This window comes from Metopolophium dirhodum, chromosome 1 (assembly GCF_019925205.1).
Source record: "Metopolophium dirhodum isolate CAU chromosome 1, ASM1992520v1, whole genome shotgun sequence".
NCBI classification, from domain to species: Eukaryota; Metazoa; Arthropoda; class Insecta; order Hemiptera; family Aphididae; genus Metopolophium; species Metopolophium dirhodum.
The window spans coordinates 128,001,661-128,027,183 of record NC_083560.1 but is presented as its reverse complement, the minus strand read 5'-3'; the positions used below and the strand labels follow the sequence as shown (position 1 = coordinate 128,027,183).

The window sequence follows — 25,523 nt, the reverse complement described above, 5'->3', positions numbered from 1 at the left end:
ACCTTTCCGACTACCGTACTATACAGTAGATACATACATTAAACATACTAATTTACTGCACATTGACAGTGACATTTACCGTCCACGATTTTCATTATTAGTTTAATATAATGAAACATGCAATTGTGCACAATGTCCATTGATATTGCGTACATTTTGTACCTTTTTTACTACTCGCCTGAAAAAAAAGTTGATTAATAATTATTGTTCAATGTATGTACAATTATAGTCAATTTCTAACGACAATCAAATTAACTGTGTATTAGTTTAATATTAAGTGTATTTACTATTTATTTAACAGAATTCTTTTGATAACAGCTATCAAAAATGTAAATGTGATTTATAAATTGTTAAACGTTCTATATATCCGATACTTCTTCGGATTGGATTAGCACGACATAATATGTACATATTATACATTTATACATATATTATAATACATATTATGAATTGTTTGTTGTTGTTTAATATTATTGTAATCGTAAGTATGTCATATTTTGATGATAATATAATTATGAAATTGGTACATCAAATTGAATATTGGCACAATAATTATGCTCGGAATCAGTTAACTACTCGACGTGATTTATTCCTAAACACGCGGACAATGTCCCAAAAACTAAAAATTGCATTACGAAACATGTAAGGGCAACTTCAAAGTTCAAATAACGTATAATATGATAAAATATTGTGTTCTTGTACAGACAGTAGGTGCAGTTGAAAGAGTAATAGAAAATTAATAATCAGGTAATATGATGGAACTCAATGTTATAAGCATTTTGTAATAAATAAATAGCAGGTAGGTAAGTATATAATATTAGTCCAGCTTGATATTTAATGTCATTATTTAAATATTTAAGTACCAACCAACGTAAATAATTTAGATTAATGAATAGTTATATAGTGTAATAATGATGTAGTACTTGATTATTGTATATTTTGTTTTTCATTGTGAAAAATGATCGGACGTAGATGCTCTATTATGAGAAATACTTGATAATATATTCTTACTTGGCACACGTATCTAGGGCATTGCCCGGGCATTTCTCAGAATGACGAATTTCCTACTTGGCTATATTGTATCATATTATATAATGTACATATATTGAATTAAAATGTCCATCTACCATGGTTATCGCGGCTGGATAACGTGCGATATGATAATATAATATTATAGGTGCTTAATATCATGATGAAATGCGATATGCGATTTAAATATTATACCAGAATCGTGGTCTGTGGTAGACGAGCGCCAAAGGATATCGGGCTGCTGGACCACCGCCGCGTGTTATATACGGCTGTCGTATAGCAGCAGCAGCTTCCGTCGGCGCTGCAGAGATCCGACTCCCCTCCTCAGCCCTGCACGGCATCTCTTCGGCGACAACGAATAATAATAATAATAATAATAATAATACACTCGCCTCACGACCAGCTTATTACAATGTCCCCCGTGCACGTATTTATTCTATCCACAAAGTTAAAAGTAGGTAAAAACCACCACTCGCTCATCTCTCTATCACCCTCTCTCTCTCTCACCCTCAACCTCATTCTCTCTCTCTCTCTCTCTGTCAATTTTTTCCCTCCTCGCCGCCGCGCCGAGCCGGTAAACGCGCGCGTGGCACCGTCTCCGGCAGCCGTTTGCTCTACAGTCTACATAGACGAGGAGATGTGACGATAGTTTATTTTTAGACCCGCGCCATCGCCGGACTGCACCGTGATGGCCGCACTCGGATAGACAGCGGCGCAGCAGACAGTTATTATAATATTAGGAGCTAGTGCGGTATACACGCGAGACGAGCGCACACACGCGTCACACACACACTCACACCGTCCGGATCTCCGGCGGAGGCGTTCAGTTAATCGCGGTTACCTATATAGTTACAATATAATATAATATTACATTATATTATTATGACATCGTCGGTATAATATTATTGTTATAACAGTATCATACCTGCGCGATAACGCGCGCAGGACGTCCGCGACCCGCGGCGAAGACGACGGAAGAATAAAAATTTCAAATTTTTGTAAAAAGTTTCGTGGCCTGCAGTCGTACCTAAGTATCCTAAGACCGCCGCGCCGGCTCCTGTCATCGTCTGTGTGTATATATTACACTGCATGACGTACGGTGTGCGGAAACTACACGCGTGGTAAGCTCAAAAACGCCGCCTCGAACTCCGCGCGCTACTTGCCGCCACTGTTTTCAGCGTTTTATCGTCGGAAATATAACGGGATTCGATCACACGGTAAACAGCAATACATGCATAACATATATGTGTACAGTAGAAATCGTTTATAATGAATTCGGTTGAAGTGACATACTGCACCGGGTTTAATGACCTAAAATTAAAGGACTCCTGTGGAAAAATTCCTATATTATGTTTTATACCATGTTAAATGTTACCTATCGGTTGTTATGGCGTTTCTTATAATATTATAAAGTATACCCTATATGGATGTGATTATTTAAATCTTTTGTGAATTTAAACAATTAATATTTTTATTTCTAACGATCGCGGGTCATATAATTTCGACAGTCTAGGACAATGATAATTTTAAACATAAGCCATAAGACAAAATATTAAACAATCGGAGCCAAATTTTTGGCCATTAAAATATATGATATATATTTTATATTTTTATATTTAATATATTTGATGATATAAGTTCAAAAACAAAATTTGAAAAAGTAGTAACTAACATAACCGATTTTTATTTTAAAATGTACTTAATATCATTGACCATGAATGCTATATTATGTAATATGCTAATATGTAATAATAGTATAGGTGGTACTTTACTTTCTAATGATATTCGTAATTAGAGTAAACATTTTGTGATTAAAATATAATATAGGTAATGTATACTGTTTTCTATTAATTTTTTTATTACATTTTGGTTGTTATCAATGTTATCGCCCTTATGACTATCGGTCTTTATGATCTATTTTCACTGGTCCCTTGAACGACATAATACACGATTTCTACTGTATATTTTATAATCTTCGTATACATTAATAGGTACTCGTACAACTATATGCTATCTACCGCACGTTTGATGGTTTAGTAGGTAAATGCTATCTACAAAATTATAGGTATCTACCAATATTCATCGGTGTTCGGTACCAATCGTATTATACCGTATGGCTGTAGGTATAATATACTCTATCATTTTGCAATAATTGCACTAAATATTAGTCTGTCAGTCTATGTTTGTGAGTGGGATGATACGTAATTTAACTGTAAGAGTTTGTATTATTAACTATTATATTATTATTATTTCTTAATTATTCGGCTACGGACTATTAATTGTATCGACATGTTCTTAAAAATGAAGAGAAATACGTTTTTTATAAATACATGGTTTATTAGGTTACCAATGAACAAACGTGTACTAAAATATTAATAATGAAACAGTTTGTAGTGGTGAATTAAAAAAAAACGTTCTTAAAAATAGTAGAAAACGAGATTCAGTAGAAAAATATTTTGAAAACCATAATGTACTAAAAAAGAGAGTCAACAGTTTATTCAAATATTAATTATTGTGGTTTAAATTTGTTCGATGTCGCGTAGATATCATGTCTGGAATTGGATATTTCTAATACAGGTAACGCAAGCCGAAGTGTTTACAAAAAGATCAAGACAAATACTTACTATGATAGTCGACTGGTACAGGCGTACAGTAGTTATATATAGAGACGTAGCTATAAGTGGTAGTTGAATTTAAAAAACGTGTGAGGAAATGGGAGATCCTGGCATACCTATTAATTGTACAAATAGATGAATTCATTTGTAGATGGCATATTAAACAAATAATAAGGAATGACGGTAGATAAAATATTTACAGTAGATAGCATACGTGTTGTACGAGTACCATTCAATGCTATTATAATATACATACCTAATATTTAGATTTCTAATATTATTATTATAATATATTGTGGCGACGGAGCTTATTCGTTACACCGCAAGCGGTACTGCAGTACAATAGCACGTATAGAGGTACATCATATTATATGTAGAATTGTAGAACAATATGTTATGATAATGTAATATAATAACAGTATAATAATAATACACTCGTATGTATAGACTATAATGTAACATAAATAATATTTTACTGTAACGTAATCGCGGGTGATTTAAAATGTTTGCCGATGACCCACCGCTGTGGGGAAATTTACCTTAACCCAATATCATAATATTTCTATAGTTTCGATAAATACCTATAGAGTTGATATTATTTTTACGATCAAATTTACATCAACAGAGCTCCGCAATTTGCACGTGCCAACTTGTTCAACTTCACTCGAAAAATTAATCTGTTACGAGTGTTACGCAATTATTGTACTCGAGTGTTTTACGAAAATTCTTTTGGAGGTAGATAAATCAAATGACCATAGACATAGGTAAACTATTTTACTTATCAACCATGCTTCTACAATACTTATAATACTTGCAGTGTTATCGTTCTCGTCTTTTAATACGTTTTGAACTGTATGAATAGATTGTAATAATTATTATGATATTTTAGTCCAATTTAGGAAAAAAACAAATCTCATTGAAAGTTTTAAACTATCATTTTTAAAGCATTGCCTCCGTATACACTATTCGAGACTATAGTATAACATTAAATACATCGGTACCTATCTAAAATAAATGAAATAAGTATAAAAGGTTGCTTTTGTTATTTCAAAATATTATAGAAATTAAATCATTCTACTATTTTCCTTTTTGTAAACCGGTACCTATATCATTTGTCTGCCACCGGAATCGATGGATCATAACATATTCACATTAACCGCAATGCATCGACATAATATTATTTCATAAAATATAATGATATTGTTGTACATTCCAACTCGGCTATTACGAATGTCTGAAATAATAATATGGAACACTTAAGCCGCGAGTATTAAATATATAATATTATTTAATTATGTTTTGTCATTCGCACCTCGGTGACGGTCTATAAACCATTACCATCTTGGCCTACACTGCAGTACTATAATAATGGCACACTATATAATATGTAGCACGGTGGATCGCGATATATATATATATATAATAACACCTCGTCACGCGTAGTGGTAGGTTCCACGGGTTGACGCGTGGCGTGATATTATTTTTGGCTGCGTACAGTATAATATTATGTTTTGTTTTAAACGACATCCTATATGTGTATATATATATATATATATATATTTAATTTTACTGTGTATTATATTAATGACGATGATCTCTACCGAGAAAATTGTTCTACGCGCCACGTGACGTGGACTATTTATTTTACATATTATTATAAACCAAAGTCTTATGCACAGTTATTACTAATTAAGTATTGGTTATTATGTACGGACTGCCTCTCGTCTGACACTCTGATTATGTGCAGTATATAACAATGTAATATAATATTTGACACATCAATTATTAAGGTGCGGCGTGGATTGGAGCATTAAAAATTTATGAAAGTTCAATTTTATAATTTCAGATTGTATAACTATACCTATATTATACACAGATAGAAAATTTCATATTATGGTTATAAATTAGTGTGCCGCCTAAGACATTTCAGGCACTGCGAGTTTATATTTTAAATTCTAGTACATAAGTATATAGTATATACACTCGTGGTTAATCGGCAACTATTTCGCCGCTAAGTCTCCATATAAAAATATCAACGTTTTATGAATTGCAGCAAAATAACTAACATTTATAGAGGAAATTCATTATTATTCGTTTATTTGCATTAATATGCAATTTCATAAACATTTGAACTTTGAACGCTCATAAAAATTACTTAATGTATTTTTAATAATTAGGTTCTTAAGAAAATCTTATAGGGAAGATTGTATTATATTTTTGAGCCTAATAGTAATAGTTTATAAAAATTGAAAACTGTATGAATTTTTCAACAGGAAAATAATTTGTACATTTTCGTGGTTTTGAAAACTAAACTTTCAAACGCTATTTTAACACACACGAAAGGGTTTCAAGTTTCAAAAAAATCTATAAATAGCTCAAAAAAGTCGAAAGACTTAAAAAATTATATATCAGTTAAAAATTATATCATTTTGTTAAAAACTTGAATTCTGTAAATATTTCAGTTTCTTTTTATTTAGTGTTTCCCAATTATTTTGAAAACTACTGAAAATGTCTAACTAAGTACCAAACTAAAACCAATGCACCAGCTGGCCCAATCCCCTTTAAAAAAAAACTCTGGATACTCCTATGTAATTGATTCAACGCCAATCTTGAGTAGTTATTATTGTATTTAATGTCCGCTATACAGAGGTTCCAGCGGTTCCGCTGTATTAAAATATGTCCGCTGTCAAGTAGATTATGTGCTATAAAACAATGGAACATTTAATATATAACTGCTATTAGCTATTATAAACTCTCACACACACACACACACATAAATATATATATAATTTCCTATAGGTACAACGTTATAATAATAATAAGCTGTTGGAATTTCTGCTGGTTTTTTGGGTATGTGGTGGCTAACATTGCGGTACCATATGAGTTGCTATATATATGTAGGTACACCGCAGCTGGCGTTAGTGAACAGATTTACGATCGGAACGTTAGACCAAAAAAAAAAACATAATATACTTTAACTATATATATATATACACTGAACCCCTCGTCAATCATTTCACTAGAATCCAAATGGAATGATCTGTGAAAAGACGATTATTGTTAAATGCCAGTTTTCGTTGAGTGTTGGCTATTTAAGCTATAATTAAAATTTGATTGCGCGCAATACCTAATTTCCCATTGAATAGGGTAGACGACCCGACCAATATACTAATATACGTCACAGCGAAAAACGTGAGACGATTCTATTTTATAAAAACTTGCAACTGTGCTTGAAATCAAATATCAAATGATTCATATTACGTGTACTACCGAACTACCCAGTGTAAGTCCCTGTAGGTGTGCAAAGTTGAAAATGAGTCATAGGGCCAAAAGCCCCCCCCCCCCCACACTACTCGTCATTAAAAATAATTATCAAAAAATCTAATATATTATACAATAAAATAATTATATATTTTTACAATTTACAGTAATTTCGTCAATTTAATATTTTATAGTTGTATAGGCACAAGATGTTAGTAACAAGCCTGTTAGGTGTTATGCCTGTAGCCTGTAGATGTTTAAGATGAATTATGAAATTCTTTTAAAATATAATTTTTCATCATCTCTTTTTATGCTTAGTATACCTACCTAGATCACTGAATCTATATCAACATGGTTGAAATTATGTACGTTTTAATTATCTTCGTATTAGAAAAATAAAAATAATATTTTACATTTTTCATGTATTACTGCGAATGTTTGTTTGAAAACTGAAATAACCAATAATCATATTTTATTAAACCAAAATATTGATAATTTCTATAGTTATTAATTATTATAAACATTGAACACATGACAAAATTATATTTTGCAAGAATTTCGCTTGGGGGGGGGGGGGGGGGGTGTAAGCAAACACCTATTGACTTCCTTAATCCCTATTTACGCTTACGAGTACAACTGGTACAAGTGCCAACTATCAAGTAGCTATAGTAAGTATCAATAAGGAACCACTCAAAAAAAGATTTAGTTAGTGATATAAGATATTAAAATATTTATTGCAAATTACTTTAAAACAATCTCTAGATGTTTACGATACCAGTCCCCTGAGTGAAAGATCTCTGAAAAATTAAAATAATAAATAGCTTATTATAGTTCTATAAAAACATTAACGTGTCAGTTAGATCTAAGGTCTAAGTTTCAAGTTCGTAATAAAAAGATTTTTTGAAAAATCGAAAATGGCCGGCATCAACGAATAATCCCCTAACTTTTGACCTTTTGACTGATATTATAAGTACCCTTCTCATAAATATTTAAAAAAAAATTACTATATTATTTTAATATTCAAATATATAGAGGTGCCTATTATATTATATTCTGTTTTTATTTGAATCGTATATAATACTTCAACTAAGTACAAAACCATACCTTAAAATTATATTGAAATTTTGTATATTTTCTAATAGTGAAATACTGAAATGTGTTAAGAAATTAAAACGCTGAGAAAAAAGTCATAAAATAATCATTGTACATCATAATTTATACACAACTATAACACTAAAATGTTAGTATATCTCAAAATGTGATTGTTTTTTTTTTTTTTTTTTTAATGTTATTATTCCACTGATTCCACTGACTGGTATTATAATACCCATTTCTCCTAGGCCTTAACTAGGTAGTTTGCAGCTTAGTCCTAATAAACAATATTATATAGGTCACAGGCAAACCCACAAATGTATTATTTATTACAACGTTACCATATATTTTATATACAAGTATATATACATTATTCAATATTATATATGTCCACGGAAACAGTTAGAAACGATGAAAATCAAAAACCTATTACTAGCACCGGATGCTCGTCAAGTTAATTGCCACCGCACAACATATTATTATTGCTTCCTTCTACAGTTCTACCTGATATAGTAATGTGTGTATACTGTGTATTCTCTGAGAACATAAATCGTGTCATGAGCTATTTATGTTGAACTCTTAGTTTCTAAAAAATGTATAAAACCGAAGTTTAGTGGTGTAAACATACTTTTTGGTAGAAATGTAAAACATTTGTTTTAAAGTCATGTTCTCCCATTACCGTGATGCATAGTATTTAAATTATTTTAAAAAAGATCATGATTTTGGGAGTTTGGGACAGTCTTATAACTTTTATAATATTCATCAAACGTTATTCATAATTTCCTCTAATAATAATATATTATTATGTAACATAATCGTGTCAGTTAATTGAAAAATCAAATTTGTTTTGTTTTATTTGGGAAATGACCAGCGTATAATATGGAATTGGGTTAAAAATCGAAATTCAATTTAATATAAAAAAAAAAATGTATTGTTCTCCAAAATGTTTAAGTCATTGATCAGAATTTGCATATTTATATATGTACACACTATATACAGTATTATTGTCATAGATGCTCATATAGCTAATTAATTATTACATTGAAGATTAAATATGAGTGTATAGTGAATGTTTTGATATACCTAGTGTTCACCGTTGTTATTATACAAAAGAAGATAAAACTACAAAATATTTATGAAAATGTGTTAATTTTTGTTTAAAAAAAAGTTTTTAATTACAGTACCCAAGGTATATTTAATAAAAAAATTAACCTTTAATCGATTCCTGTGTCAAGTTATCCCAACCAAAAATCTGAGAGTTTTCCAACTTTCTATCGGTAGAAAAATTTATATTTGTGATATCCCTTTACGCTGCCATTTTGTTTATGATGATAACAATTTGAGTCAATATGCAATAACCTGTATATTTCAACCATCACTTTTCTTCAAGCAATTCAACGCGTCAGGAATTTAATTTCGATTGATAACACACGGGTTGAGGTGGTGTGGGACAGCGTTTAAATTGCATTGTTGAGTACATTATTTATATTATATAATATGTATGTGACGTGCTCTCGTGTATAAAAATAAAACCCGTGACTTTTCAAGTATGGGTACGCTGTTGTAGGTGGAGCAGATTCAAGTATATGCGACGAGTACTTCAAAGCGTATATTTAAGAGTTTTAGACGTGCGCTGTATATTACATAATATATTATTATTATACTATTGCATTACACGATGATATAGGGTGTTCAATGCACACTGGCTCAAGTTTTCTCAGCCACCTAATGTGTATATGAGGGTATCTAGATAGTTATCGTAAAATATTATTTTACGCGTGATAGGTATCAACGTGATTTTTTAAATAACAAAATTTCACTGTCACACATCTTTGTTTTATATGAGACAATAATAAATCAGTTAATCGTACAAACCCGTTTTAAAAAACAAATATTGACACCCTTCACACAAGAAAAATAAATGAAAAATAAATTTTGTCAATCAATCTACTCGATTATATTATCAAAAGAATATATTTTTATACTTGAAATGTTTAACAAAAAACAAAACAATAACATAATAATTAATAATTTGTTAAGTATAATTCTGGGACAATTGGCCCGTAAAACTTTATCAATATACCGGAAAACTATATTATTCAAACCCGAGACTTGTGGCAACTCGAGGTTGGTGTCCAAACGTTGTCACTATTCACTGTCTATAGTGTTAAAAGGTATAAAAGTATAAAATCCTTATGTTTTATATACATTTTACATATATAATCATAAGGAAAGATATGTGTTGGTCTATGGTTTAGCTATTATTTTTTGATTTGCTATATAATAATACATATATGAGAATATTGTTCAGACATATTCGACATACCTAGCTCACGCGTTGAAGAACACATTAATACATAATACACTCCTCCTCTAAGGAAATTACGGCCCTAGTGGCTACTTGACTTGGGTCGTGACTCATCGATATGATTTAAATTGAGTAAAGCGTCGCAGAGTGCAATAGGAATTCGTGGTAATTTACTATCGCGATACTCCGATACTCGTTGTACACTCGTATACCAAGGTTCTGATTTTCACGTGTTCTAGGTGAGGAATCGGTCGTATGCCAGCAATACGCGGCGCGGTGATCATCCGGCAGTCATGTCACCGCACTTCAATCACCGACAGCCGCCACAGTTCTACGCCTCCCACAACGACGACGGTGACGACGACTTCAGTTGTTACTACCACTCCGGTGTCCCAAGCGTCGCTGCCCCAACAACGATCGCCGGTCAACAGTATTTCAGCGCTATCCCGATAACTTCCGGTTCACCGCGCCGATGACGGCGTTATCATGACCGACCGCCGGTACAGCGGCAGCTGCGGAAGCAGCAGCAGCAGCATCAGCAATAACAGCAATAACAGCAATAACGGCTACAGGTGTGGGATCAAAACTCAATTGCATGCACCGTCGTCGGGTCGATGTAACTACCACAACAACAACAGCTGCAAAACCGGTGTCGCCCGACCGACGACGGCCGCCATGCACGTAAAGAAGACGTGGAAGTCCGCCGCGGTGATGTTTCTGGCCGTGGCCGCCGTCACCACGGTCACCGCGGCGTTTTACTTCAATTACGCGGCGACAGCGTGTTGCGCGGTCGTGCCGCTGTCGTCAACGTCACTGCTCCAGGAATCGTCCAACACCGTGGCTGTGGACAACGAGCCATACCGGTCCAAGTTGGTTGGCTCTTCGGCGACACGCCCCGTCCAAGCTGTACACCGTGTGCGAAACCCGTGATCACCTACGCAGCCCCGCCGACCGGGGTAAGTACCAGAGTTTATAATTCGTAGATAGCTAGACGGCCAACGTCGATTACGAATAATATGTACGCGTTTCATTCTACAAAATTCGGAAATACGAAATTTCGAAAATGTTGTACAATCCGATCGTTTGTTTTCATTGCGTGGGCATACTATAAATATAAATTACATAAATTACTACATCAGCTGTATACGACGACCACGACGATGGCACCGTGTGCCGTTACGTATATCGGCAATCGTCACGTTACCTAGGTAGATGTTATATGTTCATCCTTTCATTCGCCGAGGTCAAACCGCACTTATTTTAATCAAATAATTTTTACTTAGGTCCATAAAACGTGTTAAGCCGGCTGGCGGCTACACATCTCCTCCGCGTTTCCGGTTTCGTGTCGTTTCTATACCATTTTAATTTTTCATATTTTATCATAATGTTATCAAATATTTAGTTACCACACGATGTAAAACTTGAAATATTCCAACTTCATACGGTTACGTTTGGTTAGGTGAAAATCTTTGGGTGTTACCATTTGGTACTTTTTCTTTCTTCTTAGGGGAAATCGATCACTAGGACTAACCCGACATAAATAGCTTCGCCTCCAGTTTTGCCTATCCGATGTTTGTTCCCCCCAGTTTGAACCTCCTCGCCTAACGCTTCATGGTTTCCACTTTAACCATTATAGGTAGATATGGTATCAAATACATGGTTCGACGAATCAAAATTGCTGTATAAAAATACGGTTAATATTGTGTAACCACATAATCAATTAGTCGTGGTTACTGCCTTACTGGTCACTCGCGTATAATATTTGTATAAAATATAACTGCAATCTCTCGAGACTTCACCACCCACCCACGCCTCGTCAGGATGTTCCGTATAATGTCTTATAAGTTATAAGTATAACATACTGTGATAATATAAGATGTGTACAACACGACCACATTTTAATTTTTAGTACAGTAAACTCTCGAATACTGCGGAATAGGATGATACAGCGACCGTGGGATAAGTGAATTTCACGGTTAATCCGCAAAATACAAATTGAAATAAAAATGATATTATTTTATTATTATAAATTATATATTATGTAATATTAAATAGTATTTATTATTTAATGAAAATTAGTAATGCCTAAGTACACGTTGTATTTTTATTTAAACATTTATATAATATATGTGTTTATAACATTTACAATTACTTTTCACAAATATATAATATATTGCACATGAACCATATTTTGAGAGTACTAGACCACAAATAATCCACCAGTGGTTTATCGAGAGTTTAATGTAATTAGTATATAACATTATAAAATATAAATTAATGTAAACTTTGGTTAACTTAAATTTTAACAATCATTTGTAAATACTGTTATTCCCTGACCCCTGTTGTACGTCATCTTCATTTTCTAGGGTAATAGATTTAATATTGACAAAAATACCGGGCTTAAACTTTAAAATATGAGATGACATGCCTCATTTTTTATCTTTCTTAGGCGGGTGGCCATTAATATTCGAAGGCTCGTAGATAATTATTGTTCTTGTAAATATATTATAATTATGGTTTAAGGTAGTAGAAATAGTATATTTATCGAACCGGAAACAAGATAAGTGGGTGTGTAGATGGGAGTTAGAGAAAAAAATATATCTGTAGGCAATAAATTTGTTTGGATAAACTGGAGATTTTAATTTTAAAATTAAATTTGGTTTCAAGAATTTGAACAGAATTAAACTCGAACTAAGAAGAATATAATAGATTCAGAATAATATTCAGATCGTCTATTATAAACATAGATAATTACACCTCTCATCATGGTTTCAATACGGATAATTGACCATAAAAATAATAAAAGTCTCTATGGAGCATAGATTACGAAAGAATCTCAATAGTGCGCCTTGTAGACGTCTAGTAAAAACATTACATAATCTTTAAAATAATCTAAAAAATATTAGAATACAATCTAATAATGATTCAAATGAGAAGAAATACATACGGGCCAGATAACGAATCATTTTTTTTTTTTTTTTATCAAAATGGAAACCACTGCCACTAATTTTGGCTCACTGGCGGCAAACTATTATATTAAAAAAAAAAAGAAAACACAACTAAAGGAATGGATCACCGGTTGGTCTCAGTCGAATTCAAGGCCAGGAAACGAAAAAGAAGTGACGGTCGATTACGAGACGGTCGTCTTCAAACAAGATAATATGGACAGTAATAGAAGGGTGGGGAAAAAATGAATAATTTATCGAAGTATAGTAGTTATTTGTGGGTCTGTGTCTCACAAACTGTGTATTTTGGTTATATAATTATTATAAGGTGTGAGAATCGTCGTGCATGTTGTCTTTATAGTGCACAGTATTTATCGACTCGAATTTGGGCTTTCTTGACGAAAACGGCGCTGTCGTGACAACATATTATAATATAATTATTATATAACTTACAAATCATGCATAAGATAAATAATACGAATAATAATTATATTTACATTTGCATTTACATTGTATGTGACAATCAGAATAAAGGGGGGAAAGTAGGTAACCGCTCTGCTGAGTGTTCCTCGCCATTGAGTAGGTCACTGGCGTAATACATGTGTTAAACTTGAATACAACGATAAATTATTGAATAGGTACGAAAAACGATTCTGAGCGGAGACAGTCTGTCGTCTATTGTTAAAAAAAACCTATTGCTATTAGTTATTACTTATTATAGTAATGAATGTAACAATTTATAGTCATACGGTATAAACTATAAACTATAAATAGAAATTTGTATAAAATAAATCTAAATATTGTAAAATACATAAAGCCACATCACCAGGCATATCAAGCATACCTAGGTATTAAACAAAAATTTTGAAGTCCCAATGTTTTTGTCAAAAATTGAATTTCAAATGCTTATAAAAAAGTGTGTATATTATCATCCATCTTTAATAATTAAAAATGTCTATAATAAAAACTTATTAAGATATTTGTAATCAATTTCCTAATTGTTTAACGAAGCGAAATTTTTTTTATCGACATTTGTAGCAAAAAAACTTTAAAAAAATCAAAAATGTCAAATATTTATAGCTCAAAAGCATCAAAATATTTTGAAAATTTTATGATTACAGAAAATTCTAATACTTCAAAACATTTGGTGATAATTTTAAGAATCCAAGATTCAAACCAAAAAAAACCCAATCGATTTCGTCAAAAACTGAACTCACGTATAAAATTTAATTTTGGTTTAAATTTGGTTTTTTTCCCGAATATTTTGAAAAATACTGAGAGTTTTGATTTTTGATCTTTATAAATTATCAATTAGGTCCGATTTTTCATCAGAACCACCTTCCTAGTGTTAAATCAAAAGCACTGTTTCTACTACTTTTCGTGTATACAGGCATTAAAAAAACCAAATGCACAACATTGTTGAAACAATACGTTTATCGCTTAGAATCTAAAATCAATGTTTTATGTTCATCTGCAGAAATAATTGAATTTTTACCAACTGAGAATCGTAAAATCTTCTATAATATTACATTATAACCTTCAAAATCTTTTTTCTACCGTTTGTTTTATATAGATCAAAAAAAAAAATTCTATCCTATTAAAAAATAAACCGTCCCATCTGGCCATATTTTTCAAAGATCTACGTAAATTGATATAAACTTATAATCCGACATAAACAACTTAACTACTTTGCTTAAGTATGCTAATTATTTTAATAACATTTAAAGGACCATAAAACTAAAAAAATTACTTTAGTTCAATTAATATAACTAACGGTGGAACTAAAATTTGTATACGTCGATTTGTTGAGATGCCCAAGAACCCAAGAGAGATAGCCACATGACGTCACGCGGTCTAGGTTATTTATTTTATATTTCTTGTTATATTTTAACAAAAATTAAGACAATTATCATAAGTTTGTGGGTATTCATAAAGGTTGGTGTACGTTTTGTCGTTTTACTAAATTTAAATGTACGTAATTAATTTGTGGCTTACTCTTTTTGGCTCTTGCGCCTCAACGATTCGACGTAAGTATACACATTTTAGTACCACCGTTAGTTAAATTAATTAAGCCAAAATCATTTTTTTTTTCATAGTCATTTACTTCGACGTACATTATATTATATTATTCATAAAATATAATATGTTATGCAATTAACACAATACACTGCAAATCTAGCTTAATAAGTATTTTGAAAATATAATAATACACCCAGGTAACCAAGCTAATTGCTATACCTAAAAAATAATCAAAAATACAGACATGTTCCTGTTTGAATGTTATACCTACCTAGCAAATATCGACCACATTGTGTTAATACACACATGTTAAGAATTAATATTACCATACAATAATTATTCATGTGTAATTGTAATCATTTACATTAATCTATTTAAATTTAAAGTAAAATACTCAGATGGCAGCCAAAATTTAAAAAATCTGGGAAGTGGATAACGCTCTGCTGTACATTAGGTGTCTAGCGGAGTCACTGTAATGGGTGTGTTAAATTTAAATTCAGTGATATAATATTATATTGTAGTTATACGAAAAACAATTCTAAGCCAAGACGGTCAGCCAGCCTATAATATTACTAAATAGGTATATTTGATGATATTATTGTGAATAAAGTAATTTATTTACATATTTACGTGGATCCTTGTTTTAATTTTTCGATCCTTAGCTATAAAATTTGAATATTTTATAAATTTTTAACTACAAAATCATTTTTAAATTTTAAATTTGTTAAATGTTATCAGTGTTATTTTATTTTTAATCTTTCGAAACTTTTGAAGTGTTTTTAATAAGTGACTTCTTTAATCATGCATTTATTCATGCTTTATTCATGCCAATCACGTCATTGATCAAATACTCCTTATTATACATTATATAAGTATAGATGGTTTATATCTTAATTTATATTTTAAAATAAACCTGGGTACTCTATGTTTTCAGAATACAATATAGTATTTATTTATATTTATTTTCATTAATCTTTAGTAGTTAGTGCTATAACTCAACTATGCTATAAGGGATTCGATAGCGGCTGTGTTTTCTTTTACCAAAATATTTTTATTTTTGAAGGATTTTCAAGTTCAATAAAGTGAAAAAGTCGTTTTTTTTTATGAGCAATTTAAATTTAGTTTCAGAAATGTTAAATTTTACCTATATAATTAGGTTGTTCAATACATTTGACCAAGATTGAAACTTTTAGACAAAAAAAACTTAACATAAATAAATAATTTATGTTCCACTGTTTACAACGGCTCCTTGTTTATATCTCATACATGGTGCACGTGTGGTCCACTTCAGTAATGCACATTATGAGTTATGACTTTTGAGACAAAAAAAAAATAAAATAATGAGTATTCCTGTGCACGTTATTAACGTCTGTGTACTGCGTAAACGTAAGGGAGCGCTCATCCACTTTATTTACCCCACTTGACACACCTATGATATGTTATGTACTACGCAAACAATCACACGACATACACGCACAAACCGAAAATTGCCCTATATTAAACTCCTTAACATTTAGTATTGACTATCGAATCCTAATGATACTTTTAGTATAGATACTAAATAGTTGGGTACCTAAATCTAATTTTCTAAGTGAATTTAGTTTTATGCTAGGTATTCTATGGATACTTTTACGATTAATGATAGTACTTACCACCCTCATAAAAATACAATTTTACCTACTGTTCATTTTTTAATTATGTGAATATAATATTTTTTATTCACAATTAGACATGATAAATAATAAATATAAAAAAAGTCCACGCATTATCAAGACTTACTTGACATTTTACCTAGATGGATGTCAGGCCATCATTATTAGAGTCCTTATAAGGACACTAAAAATTACTTAAAATATTAAGTTCTAAGTCATAAATCACTCAAGGTACTCCCAGCAACTAAAGTTCCTACCCAGATCTCCATATAAACAATTAAAAAACAGCATATTATTTATTTAATGTTTTCTTTATATTAAAAGATATAATTTTAAAATAAATATTTCATTGTCTTTTTTCAATTTATTAAAAAGTTTTGAAACTTCTTATTTTTTTACTATATAGTGATTTTGGCACATGTATAATCTATAATCTATAGTTTATACTATGTATAAAGTTGTCACTTGTCAGTTAGAATAGTTAGATGGTGTACGTACTTCAGAGCTTGTATAGGTACTTTGTACTTATACTTACCTAATAGTCAATAGATAGGTATTTTTACATAATGTATATAGTTACAGTTACAGTACAACCACTATATTAAACTACCTAATACGTAAATAGTAGGTAGGTACAGAAAACTATATTATTAATTTTAGGTCATCATGACTTTGGTTGCAATAACTATTAATTTTACTTTATATACCTATAACGCTAATTTATACTATATTATTATTAATAATATAAAACTGTAATATTTAACGACAGGTACTTTATTTTTTAGATTTATTATTTTTATATTGTATTTACAGTCGACTCTTGGCAACTCGAACCTTGATAATTCAAAATTCTCGATATCTCGAACAAATAAAATTCCCCTTCAATAACAATAACACAAGAGAGACACACTTTCTTACTAAAAGAAAGTCAAATTAAATTTTTATGAGCGTTTGAAATTCATATTTTTACAATATTTAATATTCACTCGATTTCTCATGTAACGATTTTTTATTTTCTTGTAATTAAAAAACGAATGACTGCAGATCCTTGAAAATTTCACTGAATATTAATATTAGCATTTTCTATATACCATACAATTTTTAAAATAATTTGACTCTTTTTGACATTGTCAATTTTCAATTTTTTCAGTTTTTTTTTCTATAAATATCAATAAAAATTTTTTTGTAGGTTAAAAAAGCGTGAAAATGTAATGCAAAGCTCCTGATATATTGTTACAATGACATTTGAAAAATATTAATAATCCTTAGTCACAGTTTTGTTTTATAAGCATTTAAAGTTCGAATTTTGACAAAATGTATCAAATTTAAAATTTTATAATTATCTTGTACCTAGTTAAAAATGTATAAAATGTTTAACTTTTATGGCTAAGGATTGAAAATTTAAAACAAGGCTCCACGTAAATAGGTTATATATAAAATTACTTTATTCACAATAATATCATCAATATACTTAGTAATATCATAGGCTGACTGACCGTTTTCGCTCAGAATCGTTTTTCTTATACAATGATATTATATTATTGAATTCAAATTTAACACCATCTATTACAGTGTCTCACTTGTAATCTACTGTTCAGCAGAGCAGCATCCACTTTTTTCTTTTCTTTTTTAAGTTATCTACGATTTTCTGTTATACTGAGCTATTAAAAATTCACTGTCTTCCAGAATTAACATAAAAACTAAAGCATCAGCATGAGAAATGTCAACAATTTCATCTAAATATTTTTTTTTAATATCAGATTGTCTTTTTGCGTTTTTCATTAATAATTACCATGTCATCATATAGGTACTATGCATATTTTTTATTTTAGTTATAATATGATAATCTAATTTTATCGATATTCTTGCCTTTTCCCAAAAAAACAATTAGGTATCTATAGATACTTCTATAGAAACAAATTGTTGTACTACTTTGAAGTGTGTCTATTTTTTCTTTTATATACAGATAAAGAAATTGACACTTGTCAATTGTATGACAATTTGATACAATGTTACTCATTAAACAATCTATTAGATTATCCCAACTACATACTAATGCAACTTTTTATTGTACTTAATTTGAACTGGCCACTTGGAAAATTGAATAGTTGGAAAAGATTTTTATTCCTATACGTGAGACGTGACACGAATGTATATTAAGTTAAAATATCGAGTAAGAATATAATATAAAAATAACATAGTCTATAAGTTATAACCAAAAATACCTAATATTTTATAATAAGTATAATGCATAATTATACTTCATAATATATTCAATATTGTAATAAGCAATTCTACGGTGACCATCAATAAGATTCCAAAACATAGCCATAATTGTAAAATTAAAATAGTTTGCAAACGACCAGTTAAAAATCTTAATAGAAAATGTATTATATGAAAAAAATATTAATTATATTAGAAGTCTTACAAGTCAACATATACATATTATCATAATAAATATAAAACAAATAATAATTAATAAAAATGTGAAAAAAATATTTCAATAATAATTATTAATTTGATTACTATATATTTTATCATGAGCATTCTTTCACCACCTGATTGTTATATAAGTCGTGACAAAAATATAGGTCGTATTAACCACTGAGGGTCGCAAATAACAGTGGGAAGTGGTAGTATAATATACTGTAATACAGGAAAAATGTCAGTCACTACTGCACAATAATGTGGACGTTATAAAAAAATTTTAATTGAAAAAAGTGAGATCTAATTAAATTGTATACTCACGAATTTTGAGGGTTTTCATTCCTATTAGGTCCAAACTTAAAGCTAGACGCCTAGACCGTATTGCCGTATTGGTATATAATAAATTAATTTTACATTAAAAAAAAAAAAATAGGTTCATTCCATACTATTTTAATATTTCATACACCATTTGCCTAGCTGACTTTGTGTGATTTTTAAATAATTATTTCCATATTATACAATTCAATGGCGTAGCCATGATTTCTCTTTGGGAGGGGCTGCTGATGGTTTGTTATATAGGTGAGGTACGGCTAGGACCCTCCCCCCCACCCCCACAAAAGTGGTAACTGAGCCTCAAATGATTCAACTAAATATTTAAATGATCGATGTTTTAATTTTTATTTCATAAAATTACAGCGGTCTTTCGCTCGTGTCCAACTTTGCATTATCTGTGAATTATCATAATCTGCAGTTGACTGTTCCCTTCACGTCCTACAACAAAAAACAAAATATTTACAAATTTCACAAGAAAAATAACGTGCTACAACTCCTCGATCAATAATGTTACTGAAAAATAATATTGCCCGTAATAAATGTGATAGTCAATAGATAACGACTAAATTCTACTAAAATAATATGTCTGGATGTCAGCGCAATATATTTTGATTTCTCTCTCAGACACACGCGCAACATGGATGCTTTCACCTAAAATCGTTTTTTATGATTTTTGAGTAATCTTGGTTTACAATCGCCTATTTCAAAAACTATAGAGGATAATAATTTGAGGGTATGACGTATCAGTTCTATATTTTATTATTATTTGACTTTGTATTCGACTTGCAAAATAAAAAAAAAATTTTGTAAATTTAAATGATGTTTTTAATTGTTTTGAGACAATATTGAGACCAGCCAATTGTCATGCTCTAAAAAAATATTTTTCTCTAACGTTTTTGTAATGGGTAATTGTACTCTAAGATTACTCAAAACCATAAAAAAAAATGATTTACATAAATGTGTTTTGTCTATGTTGCGCGCGGGCAAGATGATAGAGAAAACAAACAGTGTGCTGACATCCTATTTTAATACCATAATAATATTATGGTGATACAGGGAAATGATTGATGACAATTTTACATCATACCTGACAATAAAAATATTGTAATAACTGATTTAAATATTTATTTATACTTATATTATTTTACTGGAGGTTACAGCTGCCCTACTACGAGACCTGCCTAGTGATGATAGTCTGTTGTAGTAGGTACCGATAAATATTAAATATTATACCTTCCTATATAGGCTATAGTAAATAATATACACATTTAGAAAGTATAACCGCAGCTAAATCATAATCAGTTATAATTACGATAAGTGGGTTGTGGACCACTTGTGTCTGTTGTGGGTACCTACTTGTTTAAAAACAAAATCCCAAATTTAAACTTACCAACTAATAAAATATAGCTGTAAATACGAGTACTCGGCAGACGGCTTTTGTATGTTATACTATGCATTTTTTGAGATTTTTAGGTTGCTATTAAAAAAGTTTTAAGGAACCAACTTAATATATTTTCAAGTATTTGCTACACAAATTGAAAATGTTATAAATTTTAAACTATACAATAATTTACTAAATGCTAATATTATAATGATTTTGACGAATTCTTTTAACTGTTGATATTTTCAATTTGTTAAAGCCTAAAAGTGCAACTTATATTAGGAGATTAGTGCCTATTAAACTATCAACATGATCACATGAGTCATGTGACGCATAATATATCATTATCGGTACACGTATTTCGTTCCATTCGGAATCTTAAAATAATTTACCGCCGGAGATTGGGCATTGCAATTGAAAGGACAATTTGTGACGACGGTAATAATTATTTGTTTGTTTTTATTTTTGCAGGACAGATTTAGCCGCCATCGTCGACAAACAGTCGACAGCACAAGCAGCACCGTCGATAAAAACCTTGGAAATAAAGACAGTTACAATGGGGAGAGTGAAACAGCCCGTAACAGTGACAGAGGGAACGATACTACTCTCATATATTTCATTACGCCTACATATCCACGGCGAGAGCAAATTGCCGAGCTCACCAGATTGGGTCAGACACTAATGCATGTCTCCCGACTTTATTGGATAGTAGCTGACGACCGACCCGACTGCAGTCTACAAATAATGAACTTACTGCCAGATTTCAGTGAGAATAATGTTCAATAATACGTGCTTAGTTACCTGTAGACTATATTATACAGTTGTACTTACCTAGAATATGTCCCAAAAGTCCCTTATAACTCTTAGTATTTCCTTGGCAAAACAATATATTATTTAAATGCCGTTTTTTTTACAATAATAGGGTACCTATATTATAGAAATTCTAATCAAATGGCATACCTAATACTCATTTTTTTTTTTTGAAAATCAAAAATTTCATAAAAAATATTATGCAGTTAAGTTTTTTTTCTAATTTTCAAGATGGCCATTTTCTTGATCTCATTTTTAAAAACAGTTAAAATAAGAAAAATATTAAAGTAGAGAAAAAATCGACCTAGTTAAAGAAAATTAAGTTTTTGAACTCGTTATAATAATAACTAGTAAGGTACGTTAGCAATTAAATGATTAAATCTACCTCTATTGGAACGCGATATTTTTTTATGACAATCTGTAAATATCTAATTATTAGTGGAACTTGGAAAAAATGTATTAACTGTGCAACTTTATAAGTAAAGAATAACGAAATGTTATCTGTTTCGAAAAATCAAGACATTAATCTGTCCTACCTGACACTTTACGACGGTTTTTGACGATCCCTATATTATTATTATTATCTTTATTGACGGAAAAAACTCCATTTACAAAACAATATATATACACAATTGTGTAGTGACACATATACAATAGAATTAGGTCAAATAATATAAAATATTCAATATTACGTTCCATACCTTTGTAGCTTGTCTGCAAATTTCATTATTTCTGGAATACCTACCTAGGTAGATAATATTTTATCATGTCGATGTAATCATGTACAATTTTACACTGTACAGAATACGTATAAATCATTTTTAAATGTAAAACAAAATAGGTACCTACGAAGTAGATTGTCATCATACAAATCCAACGACTTAATTTACTTTAACTTGGTAGATTTTCACTCAAATTTAATATATTTTTTTTCAAACTGTTTTAAAAAATATGATCAAGATTAAAATATAAAGTGAACTGTATAAAATTGTTTTTGAATTTGGCAAATAAGAAATTTGAATCTGATACCAATGAATTAGAATTTCCATATTTATTACTGTAATTGCAATATAGGTATTAACTTGCGATAGAGATACAACACTGATATTGGACTTTTGGGACATACTGTACACTACCTACCTAGAGGCTAGAATACTGTTACTTTTAACGTTACGGTCAGATTGGACAGACCCCAACCAGTGGTCAATTTAAAAGGCAGCCACGAAAATATAAAATTTATGTTCGCAATAATTCTTTTACAAACCTCAGTTACACACTAACATAGTAATATTTGATTACCAACCATCAAAATAGATATTTGGAACATGGATTCCAGTATAGGAAAATTTCTAATTATTTTTAACTGGACCTTTGAAGTTTGAAAATGCATACAATTATTAAAATTAAAAAGAAATATACCTACCGGTTAGGTTTTAAAGTACCTTGTACCTAGTACCTACCTAATTAAGTACTCGACGTGTTTTATAGGTGCCTATAAGCTATAGTAAAAAAAAAGATTTTTTTTTTTAAAAATCCAAAAAGTGATTATAATAATGATAATACATTGAATACTTATGATGCATTGTTCTCGTTTAATTTACCATTAAAAAATAGACATAATAAATTTATATTTGATATTATGTAGGTTTATACTACACATATTATTATGAATCCTATAACCTAAATATGATGAGTGGCCAAGTGGAAATTTTGACCACCTGCCTAGTCCATCCTGGCTACCAACATTAATACTTATAGAACTTACAATTAACAATTCAACATTTTATTGTTTATTGTTAAATGTTGAATTATTATCATTTATCATTTATTTTTATTAGGCATTCCTTACACGTATATTGCCAGCCCTATGCCATCGATATATAAACACAACCCCGACGCCATGCCCCGTGGTGTTTCCAACCGTAGAGCTGCTCTCAACTGGATAAGACTGAACCACAACATTAATGACTCGAATGCTGTAATTTATTTTGGCGACGATGACAACACGTTCCATCTGGACCTTTTCAAGGAAATACGTACCACAAAAAAAATATCAATGTTCCCGGTTGGCTTGGTTGGAGAGTATGGTGTTAGTTCACCAATTATTGATAAAGTTAGTTAATTATAATTTCTCAACCACATTAGCTAGACTATACAATTATACAAATATTTGCTTTAATTACTTATTAATCCTTAATTGATTTTAAGGGAAAAGTAGTTGGCTTTTTTGATAGTTGGCCAGCAAAAAGAAAATTTCCAGTGGACATGGCTGGATTTGCTATTAATGTTCAACTTTTATTCAAATATCCTTATGCTACTATGCCATATAAGGCGGGTTTTGAAGAAGACCGCTTCTTATCAGCTCTGGCTATTCGATTAGATGAAATTGAGCCAAAAGCAGAAAATTGTACCAGGGTATGTATCAATGATAAATTACACATTAGTTACCCATAGATCTTTGGTAGATATCTTATATCTAATCAACTTGGAACTTGAGAGTATATTTTTATTTTGCTTTAATATAAAATGTATTTAATGATATAGAATGATTAGCTTAAATATTACTGTAAGCTAACATAAAAAAAAAATAACTACATTTAATAAATCTATTGCAAAATAAAGTTAAAATATTAAAATGGCAGTTATTTATTTATTTTTAGCTTTTAGTACTTAAATTTATTTGAACAACTTTCTTGTGTTTACCAATTTTATAAAATTTTCCATCCGTGAAGATCATTTGTTTATTTTACTTTTATTTCAACATAAATTCTGTTTTGTATTTGTGTTTTTTTCTATTCGAACCAAAGTAAAAATTATAAAATATTTGACTATGCCTACCTATATTGTGTAGTTTATTTGGAAAGTAATTAATAAGTAAATGTAAATAGTTTATTTAATTAGCAAGGTATGCGAGTTATATAAATACAGAAGTATTATTATATATTATAAACGGGATAGAAATATTGAGTATTTTTTAAGTCATAAATAAATTAGTTTAGTTTGTCAGTCACCATTACAGTTTGGTTCGAAACTATTTAACTATTTATGAAATTATTTAACTTTAGTCATTTTTTATTTGTTATATCTCATATGAAATTATTTCTATAATAACATACACACGATTGTCACAGATATTAGTTTGGCACACTCAGACAGCGAAGAAACCTAAGCCAATAGTGATGGTCAAATCCAAAGCAACATTGCCTGGTTCACTTGCTACTCTACTCGATCAAGTGACTATGTTAGGTATAGGCGGAGTGAGCGAAACCACAGGTGGGTCAAAATAGTTATTTATAATTTTTAGTTTTTGAGTATATAGTCATTGAGTAATTATCTGTTTAATTTTTTTTTAGGTGTTCGCAGTTATATGACAAAAAATGGTAATATTTTTAGGGTATAACCTAATATAACCTCATTTTTTTTAAAAAATATTTATGTAAAATGTTAAATTAGATAAAGTGTAGTATAATTTTTAGTGCAGAATATTATAAGATTTTATTTTATTTCTTTTAATTTGTATTGTTACATATAATATTTTTGTTTTCATTTATATATTTTGTTGTTGTTGAAGTCATTATATAATAATATTGTTCATGTTTTTTTTTTTTTATGTGTGAGTAATTTTAATACTATAAAATATAATCAATTTTA

General features: G+C 30.3%; 1 protein-coding gene across 1 annotated transcript; it reads left to right on the top strand.

The window, feature by feature from the left end:
- Positions 1 to 1,723: 1,723 nt before the first annotated feature.
- Positions 1,724 to 25,466, top strand: LOC132936597 (galactosylgalactosylxylosylprotein 3-beta-glucuronosyltransferase S-like). The gene is given in 8 exon segments (XM_061003351.1): positions 1,724 to 2,246; positions 10,545 to 11,199; positions 11,201 to 11,265; positions 21,539 to 21,828; positions 23,711 to 23,985; positions 24,081 to 24,287; positions 25,004 to 25,145; positions 25,226 to 25,466. Coding segments are annotated over 7 exon segments (1,434 nt in total). The 5' UTR covers positions 1,724 to 2,246; positions 10,545 to 10,791; the 3' UTR covers positions 25,273 to 25,466.
- The last annotated feature ends 57 nt before the right edge of the window (positions 25,467 to 25,523 follow it).